Raw genomic sequence first — 14,605 nt, 5'->3', positions numbered from 1 at the left:
CCCGAGCGGGAGCCCCCGGGGGAGCGGCGCTGGTGGGGACGGCTGCGGTCCGGCCCCGGCTGGGCTCCCGGCACGCTCCGTGCGGCAGGCACGGCTGCCAACGATCACTTTTGTGACTATGCAACTGGAGCCAGATTACTAGCTGCAAATCACAAAAATGACGCCGGCAGCTGCGAGAGAGGGACGGAGACGGACAGAGCGCCGGAGCGGGCCGGAGAGGAGGCCCGCCACCAGGGCCACCGCCGGCTCCCACCCCCCGAATCGAGCTGCGCCCGGCCCGCTCGGACCCCGTGCCCACTCCCGGGGCCGGCACCCACCTGCGGAAGTCGAGGAGGGGCCGGGTGGTGGCGGGGATGCCCTCGGCCGGCCAGCTGAGGAAGTGGAACTGCGTCAGGGTGCGGGTCTCCTGCGACTGCACGTTCTTCAGGTAGAAGCTGCGCACCAGGAAGTCCTCGCACCAGATGTGCTCCGACACCAGGTTCACCTGCCCGGGGGAGGGACGGCCCGCGGCGGTCAGCGCCGAGCGGCGGGCCCTGCGCAGCCCTGCCCCGGGCGCCGGAACGGAGCGATGCCCGGGGGACCCCCGGCACGGGGGCTGCGGGGTGCTCCCCGCCGGCGGCCCCCACTCGCCTCGTAGATGTGGTACAGCGAGGAGCCTTCGTCCGGCCAGTAGCGGTCGCACTGCTTGACGCTGTCCTCGGCCAGCGGGCTCAGCATGACGATGACGGTGCAGCCGTGCTCCCACACCATCTGCACGCCAAGCGCCAGCGCTGTCACCGCCGGGTGACGGCCCAGGCGCGGTGGCCGGGCTGCTGCGACCCATCCGGACCGCGGCAAAGCACCACTGGGACGTAGGAGCTCCAGAGCTGCACGGGGCGTGGCCCTGTCCCCAGATGCTGGCACGGCCGGGTGACGCTCACCTGCCAGAAGTCAGCGATGGTGTGGGACAGCGGCCCCTGCGTGGCGATGTAAGCCGGCATCCGTGGGTCGTGCTCGATCTGTTGGGGGAAAGAGGTGTCATGCTGCGTGTCCTTGGGCCAGGGAGCGCGTGACAGCAGGAGGAGCAGGGGATGCTCTGGAGACAGTGGGGCTGAAAGGAAGCTCCTGCCACCCCTGGAGCCGGGGGGACCCCAGCGATCACTCACGATCGGGCTGGCATTGATGAAGTCGCTGCGAGATGGGTTGCTCTCGGCTTTCAGCTTGATCCGCACGTGGTCATCTGGGGAAGAGGAGCGTGGGGGAGGCAGTGAGCACTGGGGGAAGCACCCCATACCGCTCCTCCGGCATCCCCGTGCCCTACACCACAGCCCTGGGACGCTCACAGGGCACGTAGTCCGGGTTGCGGTTCTTCTTCAGATTGGCTTCGCTTTGGGCGACAGAGCAGACGCTGGGCTCAGCCTGGTAGGCGCAGAGAGCCTGCCACTCCTTGGCCAGCCGGTCCCTGTTGCGGAGGTGGTCCTCCATGTATGCCTGGGATGCAGAGAGGGGGGTCAACCCGGTGCCAGGGGGAGCCTCAGGGGGGCCGCATCCCGCCAGGGGGGCTCACCAGAATCATATGCCCGGTGGAGATGTCCATGTTGGACTGGACGGGCTCCTCGCACCAGGACGGCGTGCTGCTGTGTGAGCTGGGGCTGGGCTGCGGGGCGTCGCTGAACTGCGACGAGACGCTGCTCACTCGCGACGTCTCCGCTGGTGCCGTGGGGGCCTCAGCACGGCCAAAGAGCGACTTGGTGGCCATGTGCTGGCGGCACAGCTCCTGGGGACAGCGAGCAGAGCCCCAGTCCTCAGCCGCGGGGCACCCCCTGTACCCGCAGTGGTGCAGATGCAGCGTCCCGCATCCCTACCTGGTACTCGAAGGTGGTGTCGGCGGCCCCCTCGGGCCCCAGGGCGGCCAGGCGCTCCTTCTCCCGCTGCTTGGTGTGCTGCCGGAGGCAGAAGGCTGCGGCGGCCGCGATGGAGACACCGGCCACGCAGGCCAGCGCGATGAAGGTGAGCAGAACCGAGTGGAAGCCGTCCCCAAAGTGAGAGGGGCGCAGGTACGCGGCCGCCTCGTTCCGCTGCGGGCAGAGCCGAGCAAGGGTTAGAGCAGGGCATCCGCACGAGGAGGGGTGCAGGGACAGACCCCATCCCACGCTGCGTTTGGTGTTGTGGGGGCTAAACCAGAGGGAGGATGGTTGGGGCTGTGCTGCTCCTCAGCTCAGTGGGGGCAGAGCTCGTTTCCCTGCACGGGGCACATGTGCCTCCACATGGCACAGCTCACAGCCCTGCCCCTGGGCGTGCAGGAGGTGCACAGCTTGGGCAAGCCCGAGGAGCAGCAACCTGCTGCTCTCAGTACCAGGGACTGCCTACCAGCCCCCCTGGGCTGCAGGGCAGGTGGAGGCCCTCATAGCCTGAGCTTAGTGAGATCCTGCCTGGCTCAACTCGAGCTTGAACCCCAGACCCTCCTCAGCCTCTCAGCCCCCACGCTGGGACAGGAGGGTGCTGAGCCCTTGCTGGATGAAGTCCCCAAGGCCGAGCCCCCCGGGGTCCTTCCCCAAAGCCAGGGGTGGGCAGGATGTTGGGGCAGCCCCACCACCAAATACTCTGCACCCAATGAGGTGCCGGAGCCCTGCATTACCTCACTGCCTCGGCTTCCCATTGGCCATGGGCCTGATGAGGTTACCGAGGGGACGCTGCGTCATCGTTATCATCATCACCATCCTCATCACCTACGCTGCCTGGGGATGCCCCCGCCGCCTGCCCCCCCCATTGCTGGGGCAGTGCCAGGCCCAGCACCTCCTGTTCCCTGCTCCAGCGGTGCTCAGCACAAGGAGCCCACCCCTCGGTGCAAACAGTCCCCTTCAGGGGGCCCTGCTCATTAGGGAAGCACTGCCAGGGCTGCAGACCCCATCCCTCCCGGCTCCTGCCATTTGTCACATAAAAGGCATTGCCATCATGATGCTGCGCAGGGGGCTGATGGAGATCAGTTGCCTCGGTGGCCTTCCCCCCCCCGGGGTCCCCAGGGCAGGAAGGTGAGAATAGGGACCTTAGGCCAGGGGCTTGCTGGGCCCTGCCCCAGATGGAAACATAGGCTCTGTTCCTATCCCTGTCCCCCACGGGATGGCTCCTACAGCCCAGAGGAGCAGAGGAGGGAGGCCCTCTCCCAGCAGATGGCTGCTGCTCCATCCCTGCCTCCAGCTGCTGTGCTGCTCCCTGCAGGGACGATGGCATTTTCCCTGCCTGGTCCCTGAGGTGTTCAGCACAGGGCTGGCGTGCCCAGGCCATTGCACAGAGACTGGAGGGAAGAGAGACAGGGGATGAGCCAGGTCCTGGATGGAGGGGGATGTCCTCCTTAAATGCCTTCAGGCCCCATGGGTTTGTGTTTTACCAAGAGTAGCTAAGCGCCCCAAACCCACAGGCAGCATCATGCTGCTGGGTGTGAGCAGTGTGTCCCCAACATGCAGCCCCCATCAGAGCTTCATGTCAGGCCCATCAGTGTCCCCAGCACCACCTGCAGACCCCACAGCTCCCAGTTCCCTGCAGCCCCATCCCAGCCTTAGGTCCCTGCGCTACGCTCCTACCTCTCCCACTCCCGTCTGCACAATCTTCAGGCCCAGCTCAGCCTCCAGCTCTGCCTTCATTTGCTCTGCAGACGGGGACAGACAGTCAGTGGGGTGCTTCCCCTTGGCAAAGGAAACTCCAAGAGTCCAAGGATGCCCCGACAGCTGCCCACCATGCCCCAGGCCTCCAGTTCAGCCAGAAGCACTGGGACGTATGGTGTGAGCCCCGTCCTCCTGAGCCCCATCCCCCCTCTCAGCCCCTGGAGAAGGGGGAAAACAAAGCATGCAGGAAGAGGGATCCCCAGCCTGAGCACTCACCAGCCCGGCTGGCCACATCTGCCAGCGAGAGGTTCTGGGCATTGTGCTGCACGCGGAAGGTGAGCGCGGGCCCCACGACACTGCGGGGGACATAGGGTGAGAGCAGGGCACACAGAACCCATCCCATCCCATCCCATCCCCAGGCAGCACCGTGCTGCCCTCACCTGATGTTGATGAAGCTGGTGGTGGAGAGGTGCACACGCTTGGCCAGGAGCTCCAGCAGCCGCACGCCGGCAGCCAGCCCCAGCGGCCTGCGGGGAGCAAGGCGGGGTGAGGGGAGCACCTGGCCCCAGTGCTGGGGATGGGGTCTGTGCAGTACCCTGGCCCCGCTCTCACTTCTTGTCCGTGATGATGTAGCCGTACTCATCGGGCGGCCGTGTGCCCCGCTGCGCCCCACCGCCGTCCTTTGCCTCTGTGTAGCTCTTCTTCTCCACCACCATTGTCTCATCCCCCCCATGCCCCTTCTGCGGCTGGGCCTGGGGGGCTGGCGAGGTGGCTGCCCGGTCCCTCAGCCCCTGTGCTGGGGCACTGCTGGCTGTGACCCTGGGAGGTGGCACTGCGGAGGAGGGTGGCACTGGCTCCTCTCCATGTTGCATGTTCCCCTCTGACACCTATAGAGAGGGAACAGGGAGGTGCTGGGCTCCCGAGGAGTCCCCTGGGGAGGCTACACCCTCTTCCCATGCACACTCAGCCCACCTGTGGCCCAGCAGCTCCCTGCTGAGCACTGAGCCGCTTTGCTGTGGGCGCTTCAGGGCTGGCAGCACCTGGGAAGGAGAAGGATGGGGATCCCAAAGGAGGGCCAGCACCCCGCACCCGGCACTGTGGGACCCTGAATCCCGCTCACCAGAGCTCTGCAGCAGCTGCAGAAGGGCAGAGAGGCTCCTGAGCTGCTGGGGACTGAGCTCGGGCAGTCCCAGCCCGTAGCTAGCCAGCAGGGAGGCCAGTCTCTTCAGGGAGGTGTCTGCAAGGGCATGCGGCATTGGGTCAGAGCTCTGCACACATGTGGGGCTGCAGGTTGGGGATTTGGGGGATGGAGGGCAAACGAGACAGAGCCCCAAACCCAAGGGACATGTACCTGTCTGTGCAGGGGATGGCCGGACAGCCATGGGTGCTGCCTGATCCCACTGCCCTGCATCCCTGTAGTCACTGGGGATCCGTGCACCATGCTGGGGCCTGGTGCTGGCTGGGTCCACGTGAGCGGCTTTCTCCCTGGGAAGTGCAAGCAGGCCCAGATCCTGGAAGAGGTGCCCACCTTCTGCCCCAGGCTGCCCGCTGTAGGAGGGCATGGGGCCAGCCCCATACAGGCCGCGGACCAGCAGTGAGGCGGCATCAGGACCCTGCCTGGCCGAGCCACCTGGGAGCTGGTGCGCGGTGTCCTGGTAGCCAAACTGCAATCGAACCGCAGCCTCAGGTCAGCATCCACTGTATGCCCCAGCACAGGGAGAAGGGGTTGTGAGAGGGGCCTTGCCCTGCCACGTACCTTGTGGTAGGAGTAGGGGTGCAGCAGGGCCTCCTCGTAGCCCAGCTGGGGTGGCGGGGGCAGCAGCAGGTGGTCCAGGTAGCGCTGCACCAGACCTGAGGGCAGCAGCGGTGGGGGCTGCCCCAGGTGCTGGGCTGTTGGCAGGCCGGGAGCCATGGGCAGTGGGGTGCGCCGGGGGGGGCCACGCATGGGCAGGGACCTTGGGACAAGCAGTGTGAAATGGCACCCGGGCACAGTTTCCCAGCCCCACTGTGCCCCCCACCCCACCCTGCCCTACCTGTCCCTGGGTGTGGGCTCCAGTGAGGGCGGTGCGCGGAGGCGGGGGATGCGCTCCATCTCCTGTGAGATTACGTACTGTGTGATGCCGTCCTGCCACGAGAGCCCTGCGGCAGAGGGGGCCATGAGATGTAGGGCTGAGCTACCCTGTGCCCGTGGTCATCCCAGTTCCTCCCAGAGCCAGCTGAGTCCCTCCTTGCCCCAGCCCAGTCCCCAGCCAGTGGGACTCCAAATGCCCCTGCTCCCCATGGTGCCTCTGCACGATGCTGCCCAGCCCGTGGCTGTGTTCCCCCAGCCCTCACCTTGTGCCATGAGGTGCCGCAGGACATCCTGCAGGCGCTGCAGCACGGGGGAGGTAACCTGAAAGTGGGGCCTGTCCTGCACTGAGCCCACCTGGCACTGCCCAAACAGCCCATCTGCAAGAGAGCAGGGTGGTGGGGAGGAGGGATGAACGCAGCTTGGGTGGAACAGCCCCACCTGCCTCCTGCCCTGCTCCCCCGCCAAGGCACCACCTCGGATAAGAGCAGGACCAGGGGCTCTTCTGTAGGCACTCACCCTGCACACACACCTCCTGCGGGGAGCACAGCCTCCGGTCAAACAGACAGCCTGGGGCAGACAGACAGACAGACCCAGCACAGTCAGCAAGGGGGGGGCTCAGTGGGGTTTGCTCATCACTAGCAGGGCTGCCCCCTGCTTGGGGACTCCTCTGCAAAGAAGTGCCAGGGGGGTGCAGTGTGGTGACAGTGGGGGAGCCCAGGGCAGGGTCTCAGTGCAGCCTTCCTCATCCCCAAAGCTGAGCAGGGGGCCCTGAGCGTAGTCTGTTCCTGGCTCTGGGGAGGGGGGGAGCCTAGAGCTTTGTGGGGTGCTGGCAGCGGGGAAGGGAGAGCTGGGGGGGCAGCAAGCTGCGGGATCGTCTCTCACCCTCCCACATGTGGCACTACGAGACGAGGGTACGGCCCCGCACCTTGCAGCCTGGGGGGGACCCACTCTCCCCGCATGGGGGGCCCCGGGGCGCACATGCAGTGGTGTGACGAGGTCCCCACCCCTTTTGGGGGGCAGCATCCCCCTTCCTCCCCCCGCATCTCGGTCCAAGACCGTCAGCAGCGAGACGGCAGCAGGCGATGACTCAGCCCCGGATGGCGAGGAAGGAACGAGAAAACAACCGGGGGGAGGGGAGGGAGGGGCCCGCCGAGCCCGCGCCGGGGCAAGTGGGGAGGGGGTCCCCAAAACGCGGGTACCAGCGGGATGCCCCGCGCCAGCTCCCCAGGGTGGGAGCGGAAGGAGCGCGGGGCACAGGGAAGCGCGGCAGCGGGTGGCACTAGGCGGGCTCCGGGCCGGGGGCGGCGGGACCGGGCGGCGGGGCCGGGCGCTGTCCGTGGTGCTGAAGCGACGGAGCCGCGTCCCGCCGGGCGGCCCCGCTCCGCGCCGGGGAGGCAACCTGGGCCGGGCAGGGCTCGGCCGCAGCCGCTCCCGGGGATGGCAGGACGGCGCGGGGAGGCCCCGGGGAGCGGGTGGCGGTGTTCCCCTCTTCAGCGGGGTGGCTGCAGGGGTCCTCTGCCTGGGGGTAGATGGACGGAGAGGAACCTGCCCGCCGGCAGTGAGTCAGCGGCCGCCGGGCCCGTGCGGGGGGGCTGCAGCCCTGCTGCCGGTATGGGCCCCCGGTACCCTCAGGGCTCCGGGAAGGGAGACGCCGGCCGAGCTGGAGCGGGCAACGAGCGTACCGGCTCGATTAGGGTCCCGGGCCGCGCCTGCTGGCGGAGGGCAGCTAAAGGGCACCGGGGTCCCGCAGGAAGCCACAGCGCGGGGCCGCTGACCCGGCTCCCATTCTCGCGGCTGTACCCCGGAGCCAGGCCTCGCGGCGCAAGCCAGACGGGGTGTCCGCAAGAGCATCGCCCCGCTCCCGTCCCGTCCTGCCGGGCGCTGCAACTCCGCCGCCAGCGGAGAGCCCGGGGGCATCCCCGTCACCAGCCCAGCAGCCCGGGCAGAGGCGCCCCCGGTGTGGATGACGCACGGCGCCGCTCTCCCAGTATCGGGGCCGAGCCCGCCGCGCCGTGACGGCACCATAGCACCCGTCCCCCGCCCTATGGCATCCCGCCGCCCCACCCGATAGCCTCGGGAACGCCGGCCGGGCGGTGCCGCCGCTCCTCCCGGAGCCCCGCTCTCACCGTGCGCGGCGGTGGCGCCTCCGACCCGCAGCAGCCCGCGGCCGGCCACGAGGAGGAGGCAGAGGAGCGCCCGGAGCAGCCGCCGCCCCATGCTCCGCTCACGGCCGTACCATGGCGTACCCACCGGCCGCGCCCCCGCCGCCGCCGCCGCCAACCCGCGCCCCGCCGCGCCGCGCCGCGCGCCCCGCCCACCGCCACCGCCCCTCCAATGGCGCCCGCCCCGCCGCCGCCGCGCCACGCCCCCCTCGCACAGCAGCCAATCGGAGGCCGCGATTTATTTCCCCCGTTTAGGCTGACGCCCCCCTCTGGTAGAGTGAGGCCAACGACGTCGCGTTCCGGGGAGCGATGGCCGAGCAGCGCGCCAATCACGGCCTCCTCCGAGACAAACCCCGCCCCCAGGGGGGTGTGTCGTCGGGCGGGCACTCGGCCGCCAATCAGCACCCGCCCCATCCCGCCCCTGCGGCCCTACTGGCTCTCGCCTGGGCCTCGCCCCTGCACCCTAGCCAATGGGCAGCGAGCACCAGACCACGCCTTCACACCCTGCCCCGCCAGAGCCGGCCTGCGGGAAGCCAGGAGGGGAGCACTGGGGCCGGGAGGGGCATCTCCAGCCCTGGGTCTGGCACTCCAAAGTGACCCCACAGGGCCCTTCCCGGGACAGTGGCACAGAAGGGCTGGAACAAAACTCCCTCTCTGTGTGACGGCTGGAGCGTGGAGGCTGGTAGAGGTGTGAGGCAGGAACTGAGAGCTGGCTCCAGCCCACCTCTCAGGGCCCTGGGGACAGCAATAGCTCTGAGGGCTCTCCTTCACCCCGACTCCTCTGCTGGACAACCTCTAGAGCAGCTTCGGGATCCACAGCTGTCCCTTCCCATCCACAGCCACACACACAGACCATTCCCATGTGAGACAGAGATGCTTTAATCAGGGCTGAACCCCATAATCATTCTCCCACCGCACTCAGTCGACCACCAGGCTGCTGCTGACCACGGGCAGGAGCTCAAAGAAGCCCTGAAAGGAGACAGGCCATCAGGGCGTGGGGCAGAGGAACAGGAAGCAGCTCCCCACTGGGTTATGTGCGGCCTCAGCGCAGCCAGCTGCTGCACAGAGCAGGACTGCGTCACCATAGTAACCCATCACTGACTCAAGGCTAGCGCTGGTTGCCATAGGAACCATTTGGGGATGGCAGACACCAGGGAAGGCTGGGACGGATGGCGGAGAGGCAAGGAGCACCTCTGGAAGCTCCTGGTACTGCTGCGCTGCCCCCGTGCAGGGGGAGCCCATCCGAAAGGTAGGGCTGGAGGGGACACAGAGCATGGAGCAGTGGGGATTTGGGGCAGCAGGCAGAGACGCGGCTCACCTTGAAGAGAGTGATGCTCTGCAGCACCCCCGAGGTGCAGCACATCTCTCGGATGGAGTGCATGGCCAGCTGCGGGCAGCCGATGTCCAGCACGCGCAGCCCCAGGCGGGAGGCCAGAATGGGGCCGATGGTGGTGCCGCATGGCGTGTCATTGCGTACCATGAACTCCTGCATGGGGACATGGGGTTGGTAGCTGCTCCTGGTGCCACACAGCCCCCCTCGTAGCCCCCACCAGGCTTAGTCCTAATGGGAGACATGCTGGGACAGGGGAGCAGCACAGTCTGTAAGCCAAGATGGCAAAGACCCCAGAGATTCAATGTGGTCAGGCCAGACCTGCACCCCCTTCTATCCTGAGCTTGGTTGCCAGGACACCCCAGGAGCTGGAGCCCCCAGTGCAGCAGGGCACTACAGACACCAGCAGGCACAGGCATAGTAGTGGAGAGGTACGGTCCTGATATTGGCCCTGCCCTCCAGCACAGGGCCTCAGCAGGAACTGGTGATATTCACCAGGGAGCTGTGCTCACCCAGCCGTGCTCACCTGCAGAGGAACACCCACGCGGGCCGCGATGTCCCGGATGACTGCCTCAGTGACAGCTGTGGAGGCGTAGCGCTGATTACTGTTCACTTTGATGACGGGGCCCTGTGAAAGAGAAGACACAGGGCCTAGCACAGGGGCACAATGTGCATCCGGAATTGTAAGTGCCAAGTGCCCAGGAGAGACCCACAGTCAGAAATGCTGTCCCACCCCCTGGATCCTACAAGTGACAAGCTTGCCATGGGAACAGCCCCACTGCAACCAGCCCCAGCCCTAAGCCAGGGAAGATCTCCCCGGATAGGGCCGTGGTTCCAAGTAATAAAGTTCAGCAATGTGGCACAACTGCATTGTGCGGCAGGACAAAGGTCTCCCGTAAAACTGCTGCTGAGTTGCACTCTGGGCAGTGGCTGTGCGTTTCACACTGCTGAACAGACAGACGGCGCCAGGTCTGGCACAAAGCAGAAAGCTGTGCTCACCTTGTGGAAGGCTGGCCGATGATTCTCCTCATGCTTGTCCCTGCAAAAGAGAAGCAGGAGTTTCATGCTGCAATCCTGCCTCCCCGTTACAACAAGAACTGTCCTGCCACTACGTGAACAGGAGTGCAAAAGATGCGTCTCTGCATGCAACATGGCAGGGTTCACAGTACTCACACATAGTTAGGGTGCACTGCGTGGGCCATGTCAGCACTGATCATGTAGGACTTGGCCACAGCCTCCTCAAAGGCCGTCAGGTTTTGCGGTGATGCTGAGATTCGACGCAGTACCAGCTCTGTCAGAAGGGACTCGGCACCCTGAGCGCTCTCTGACCCTACCTGCCAGGAGAACCGTCAGCACAATCCACCCAGCACCACCCCAGCCACCTTCAGCATTCCCAGCCAGCTGAGTGAGAGCATGCTCCCCACAGCCAGCAGAGAGGCTTCCAACTACATCAGAAGTTCCCACCCCTGGCCAGAACCAGGCCATACTTTGTGGTGGGGTGAGCAAACCCTATGGTGCTCCATGGGGGGCTGGGATGTAACTCCTTCTAGACTCCTTGGTGGAGAGAGCACAGAACACGGAGCCCCTCTGTGTGCCAGCCACCCCACAGCTGTGCCCCTCACCTCCTCGTTGTCATAGAGTGCAATGAGGCGCACGTTGGGCTCCTGGGAGAGGGAGGGAACTGTGCATGAGTCGATCAAGGCCTGGAGAGACAGAGGAGGAGAAAGGGCACCAGCCTGAGTGCCACTCCATTCCAGGAAGCTCAGCACTGAGCTGGCAGGAACATCCCCAGGAAAGCCCAAGGCACCAAGGAAAGGAGCTATGGGTACACTGGCCAGCGAGAGCAGAATTCATCACCCTTGGGAGCTGCTGGGAATGCCATGCACTCAGCACAAGGGGGCAGCCACTATCCAACCCCAGGCCCTTTGACAAGCAAGACACTCCTGCCATAGGAACCAGCTAACAGACCAGCAAAGCTAAGTCGAGGCACAAGAGGGCCACGACAAAGCCCCAATGCTCCTTTCCTTCTCCTCTCACCTGCAGAGCGCAGTAGCAGCTGTGCAAGTTGTCCAGACGTGGGGAGAAGATGAACTCATCAAAGGCACCACCAAGAGCCTGCAGTCAGAGAACAAGGGGTAGGGCACAGGCTTTGGGACACCAAAGAGCAGGTGGGATGCGTTCCCAGCCCAGTCCCCACCTCTGCCCCTCAGGAGCCTTTTCCTCTCGGTCTGCTGAGCTCCCAGCCCTGCGTGCCCCAGGCAGAGGAAGCGTCCTGTACACAAGACCTGGGCAGTGCCAGCCTGCAGGCATGTTGCATACAGGTAAAAGGAGGCTCTGTCGTACTCACCGCTGGCTGTGTATCTGCCAGGCATAGTTCCAGCTCCACAATCTGCTCCGGTTTCACCCCCAGCTGGGAGCAGAGCAGGGAAAGCAAGACAGGGCTGTGCCGCTCTGTCTGGGAAAAAAAAACAGAGCTGTGGGCAGTGCAAGTGATCGATGGCAGAGAAACTCTCCCATTCCCTCCTCACAGTGCAGTCCTACGCTTCCTGCCTACTAACACACTCTGCATCTGAGCCCTCACCCCACTCAGGGCAGCAGCGGTGTTCACAGGGCATAGTGAGGGGCTCTCCGCCCACTGTGCAACCTCCCCTCCCTCCTCTGAGAGAAGAGGGAGGGCATATATGACAGCTTTATGGGGGATTTCCCCCTTTCTATAGGATGACTGCAGGCTGGGGTGGGAACAGAGAACAGCTGAGCACATGTGCAGCGTATATGGTTCTGGGGTAAAGCTGAGTGAGCAGTAGTGAATGGGAAGAACTTGCTGGCAGAGAACCCTGATGACCAGAGATCAAAAGATGGCACATGGGAGACCGTAGTGAGAGCACCCCCTTGTCCTTGGCAACCTACTCACCTGGGCTGCAGCAACACCAGCTGTGCGCTCTGTGGCTGACTCTTTTTCTAGCTCCTCCTGCACAGCAGTAGCCAGAATGGGGACCCTGCGGGAACACAGTGCCAGCAGCTGCTAGAGCATTGCTCACTCCCCAGGGACTGACTGCCATGCTGAGAGGAGCAAGGACACACTAAACTTTAAGCACAGACCTATCATGCCACCTTAGGACACCCCAGTGCTCTCCCCCAAGCCCTTCACTATGAGTGAAGCCACTGTAGTCCACCCCACTGCAATGAGCAGCTGCCACAGGGAGAGAACAGGGGCTGGACACTGCTCCAGCTCTGAGGGCTGAGCCGGGCCTTACAGGTGGTGCTCAGTGTTGGGTCCAAAGTTCTCATTGATGCTGCGCTGCAGATGGATGGCCAGATGGGGGATGCGGAGAATGGGTCGCTCCACGCACACCAGCCGCTGCTCCAGGTGCCCTGTGCTCGGCTCCTGAAACACCAGCAGGACTGCTAAGCTGCCTCGCTGGGCCAGGTCTCCAGGACTGAGAGGTCGCAGGAGTAGCAACAAGTCCCACTCCACAGCCAAGCCACCGTCCCTGCCCCAAGCCAGGCTCACTTTTACGATCACCCTTCCCGCCACGGTGAGGTCACGGTCAAACCAGGTGTTCCAGATGCCCCCTCCATAGGTCTCCACACCGACCTGCACCGTCCCCACCTGCCCCCGCTTCGAGCGTCGCTTCACCTGGATGAATGCAGAGATGGCACCAGGGACTGGGACATGGGTGGGGACCGGGCAGAGCAAGCCCAGAGCCCACCAGGGTGCCACGAGGCGCTTCGTAGGGAGGGGAACGCAAAAGCGGAGCAGTGCAGGGAATCAGCATCCTGCAGGGGGTGGCAGGAAGATGTCAGAGGGCACAGAGCAGGGCGGGCTTTGCTCAAGAAGACATCGGGAAGGTCTCACCCTGAGGCAGGGGCTGTCGGTGTGTGCCCCGAGCAGGCTGAACCCATTCCCCGGCTGGAAGCGGCCCCCGACGGCAAAGGCGATGAGCGTGGAATAGTTCCTGGTGACAAAGTACTGGGGGGGGGGGGGGGGGGGGGGGGGGGGGGGGGGGGGGGGAGGGGCAGGCCGTGAAGACCGCGCTCCCCCCTCGGCCCCCAGCCCTCGGCCCCAGGCCCACCTTGCAGGCGGGGCGGATGTCCCAGTGCTCCGTCTCCTTCAGCTCCTGGAAGCCGGCCTGCAGCAGGCGGCTGCGGCACTCGGCCACCACTGCGGGGAAGGCTCGGTTAGGCGGGGAGGAGGGCCGGCAGCAGGGCGGCGGGGCGGCTCTTACCATGGTAGGGCGAGGGGCCGCGGTTGACGAACCTCACCAACTCCTGCGCCGCCGCCTGCACGGCCTGCTTCGGGCCCACCGCCTGCGGGCCCCGCCACTGGGGTCACGCCGGGAGCCACCCGGCTCCCCGAACCCCCGAGGCCGGGCCGCGGGTCCCCCCATCCCTCCCGGTCCCGCGGGCAGCGCACGGCGGCACCGACCCCCCCGCATCTCCGTACGGCCGCCCGGCCCAGCCCCGCCGCTGCCTCCCGCCCGGTACCTGCATGGCCGTCGCCGCCCCACGCCGCGCCGCGCCGCGCGCCCCCTGCTGGCGCGGAGGACCGGCAGCTCCGCGCGGGGGAAGGTCGCGGCGAAACGCAGCGCAGCGCTCCGTGCCCCTGCCCCCCCCACCCCCCCCCCCGCGTCTCAAGGCCTCGGCGGCGCGCTGAGAGACGAAACTGGAATCCGGGCCTGGAAACTGATGGTCCCGCTGCCGTGACCCCGGCATCCCCGGATCTGTGCTCCCAACCCAGCACCTGCCTTACCCCCCCCGAAAAAAGGAACAGGACCCCCCTGCCTGGCACTCCTCCAGCAGACAGCTGGGGGGTCTCCATGCCAACCGCGGCCACCGCAGCCAAACACGGGGCATGCCCTATCCACCCCCGTGCAGCCTCCAGACCGGGGCTCGGGGGGTGTTTGCGAAGCGGATGCGTGGGTCAGCAGCGGGGCCCCAGGGCAGGGGGTGCTCACTGTCCCCGGTGGATGGGTATGGGACCGGGGTGCCAGGGCTGCGGGTGAGTGGCGGGGCCGGGTGTGGCTCCGTTGCAGTGGGCAAAGGGCAGCGCCTTGGCACGCGGCAGCTCATTCCCAGAGCCACAGGGTCTTCCCGGAAAAGCTGCTGGCGGCTATTCCTGGGTGCTCCCTGACTCACCCTGCACCTGCCACCCCTCGCCCCATCACTGCCCCACCCCACAGCCCTCAGTGCAGCAGGGACCCTCGCTTCAGGGCTTGTGCCACACCACAGGGTTCCTGTGTGCGTCCGCGGGTGTCTGGTGTAGAGGGGATCAGGGATTGGGGTGCTGTGCCCTTTCCCATGGCTATAGGGCCGTGCATCCGGAGCCGAGTCCCACTGGAAGGGGTTAAGGGCCAGGCAGCAAGGATGGATGTGCAAAGCTCCGGGAAGGGCCGCCTCCTTCGCCTGCAGCCTGCCAGCCCCCTGGCCCCCGCCCTGCCAGGATGAGTGCAGAGGATGGCAG

At 66.0% G+C, this 14,605-nt stretch overlaps 2 protein-coding genes across 2 annotated transcripts in view; both read right to left on the bottom strand.

Annotated features, from left to right (window-relative positions):
* PTPRN (protein tyrosine phosphatase, receptor type N) overlaps positions 1 to 7,938 on the bottom strand; it is a 9,126-nt gene extending 1,188 nt beyond the window's left edge. Inside the window, exons 1-20 of the mRNA XM_021397475.1 lie at positions 7,779 to 7,938; positions 6,169 to 6,219; positions 5,916 to 6,029; positions 5,615 to 5,720; positions 5,338 to 5,536; positions 4,933 to 5,245; positions 4,702 to 4,818; positions 4,554 to 4,621; positions 4,194 to 4,468; positions 4,022 to 4,108; positions 3,858 to 3,937; positions 3,561 to 3,625; positions 1,845 to 2,057; positions 1,547 to 1,756; positions 1,323 to 1,470; positions 1,146 to 1,219; positions 921 to 998; positions 631 to 750; positions 312 to 484; positions 75 to 116 (exon numbers count right to left, since the gene is read on the bottom strand). Of these exons, the coding sequence (XP_021253150.1) occupies positions 75 to 116; positions 312 to 484; positions 631 to 750; positions 921 to 998; positions 1,146 to 1,219; positions 1,323 to 1,470; positions 1,547 to 1,756; positions 1,845 to 2,057; positions 3,561 to 3,625; positions 3,858 to 3,937; positions 4,022 to 4,108; positions 4,194 to 4,468; positions 4,554 to 4,621; positions 4,702 to 4,818; positions 4,933 to 5,245; positions 5,338 to 5,536; positions 5,615 to 5,720; positions 5,916 to 6,029; positions 6,169 to 6,219; positions 7,779 to 7,869 (2,624 nt within the window). The 5' untranslated portion in view covers positions 7,870 to 7,938. The remainder of the gene's footprint in view (positions 1 to 74; positions 117 to 311; positions 485 to 630; positions 751 to 920; positions 999 to 1,145; positions 1,220 to 1,322; positions 1,471 to 1,546; positions 1,757 to 1,844; positions 2,058 to 3,560; positions 3,626 to 3,857; positions 3,938 to 4,021; positions 4,109 to 4,193; positions 4,469 to 4,553; positions 4,622 to 4,701; positions 4,819 to 4,932; positions 5,246 to 5,337; positions 5,537 to 5,614; positions 5,721 to 5,915; positions 6,030 to 6,168; positions 6,220 to 7,778) is intronic.
* DNPEP (aspartyl aminopeptidase) lies at positions 8,670 to 13,857 on the bottom strand. The gene is made up of 15 exons (XM_021399942.1): positions 13,630 to 13,857; positions 13,371 to 13,467; positions 13,218 to 13,306; positions 13,001 to 13,114; positions 12,656 to 12,781; positions 12,399 to 12,529; positions 12,056 to 12,140; positions 11,492 to 11,599; positions 11,182 to 11,259; positions 10,767 to 10,847; positions 10,318 to 10,478; positions 10,144 to 10,183; positions 9,671 to 9,772; positions 9,133 to 9,300; positions 8,670 to 8,783 (listed from the first exon to the last, which is right to left on the bottom strand). The coding sequence occupies exons 1-15, from the start codon at positions 13,855 to 13,857 to the stop codon at positions 8,733 to 8,735; spliced, it is 1,659 nt and encodes a 552-aa protein (XP_021255617.1). The 3' UTR covers positions 8,670 to 8,732.

The sequence above is a fragment of the Numida meleagris genome, chromosome 5 (genome assembly GCF_002078875.1).
Source record: "Numida meleagris isolate 19003 breed g44 Domestic line chromosome 5, NumMel1.0, whole genome shotgun sequence".
Classification (NCBI taxonomy): domain Eukaryota; kingdom Metazoa; phylum Chordata; class Aves; order Galliformes; family Numididae; genus Numida; species Numida meleagris.
The sequence above is the reverse complement of the archived record's forward strand: the minus strand, read 5'-3'. Positions and strand labels throughout refer to the sequence as shown.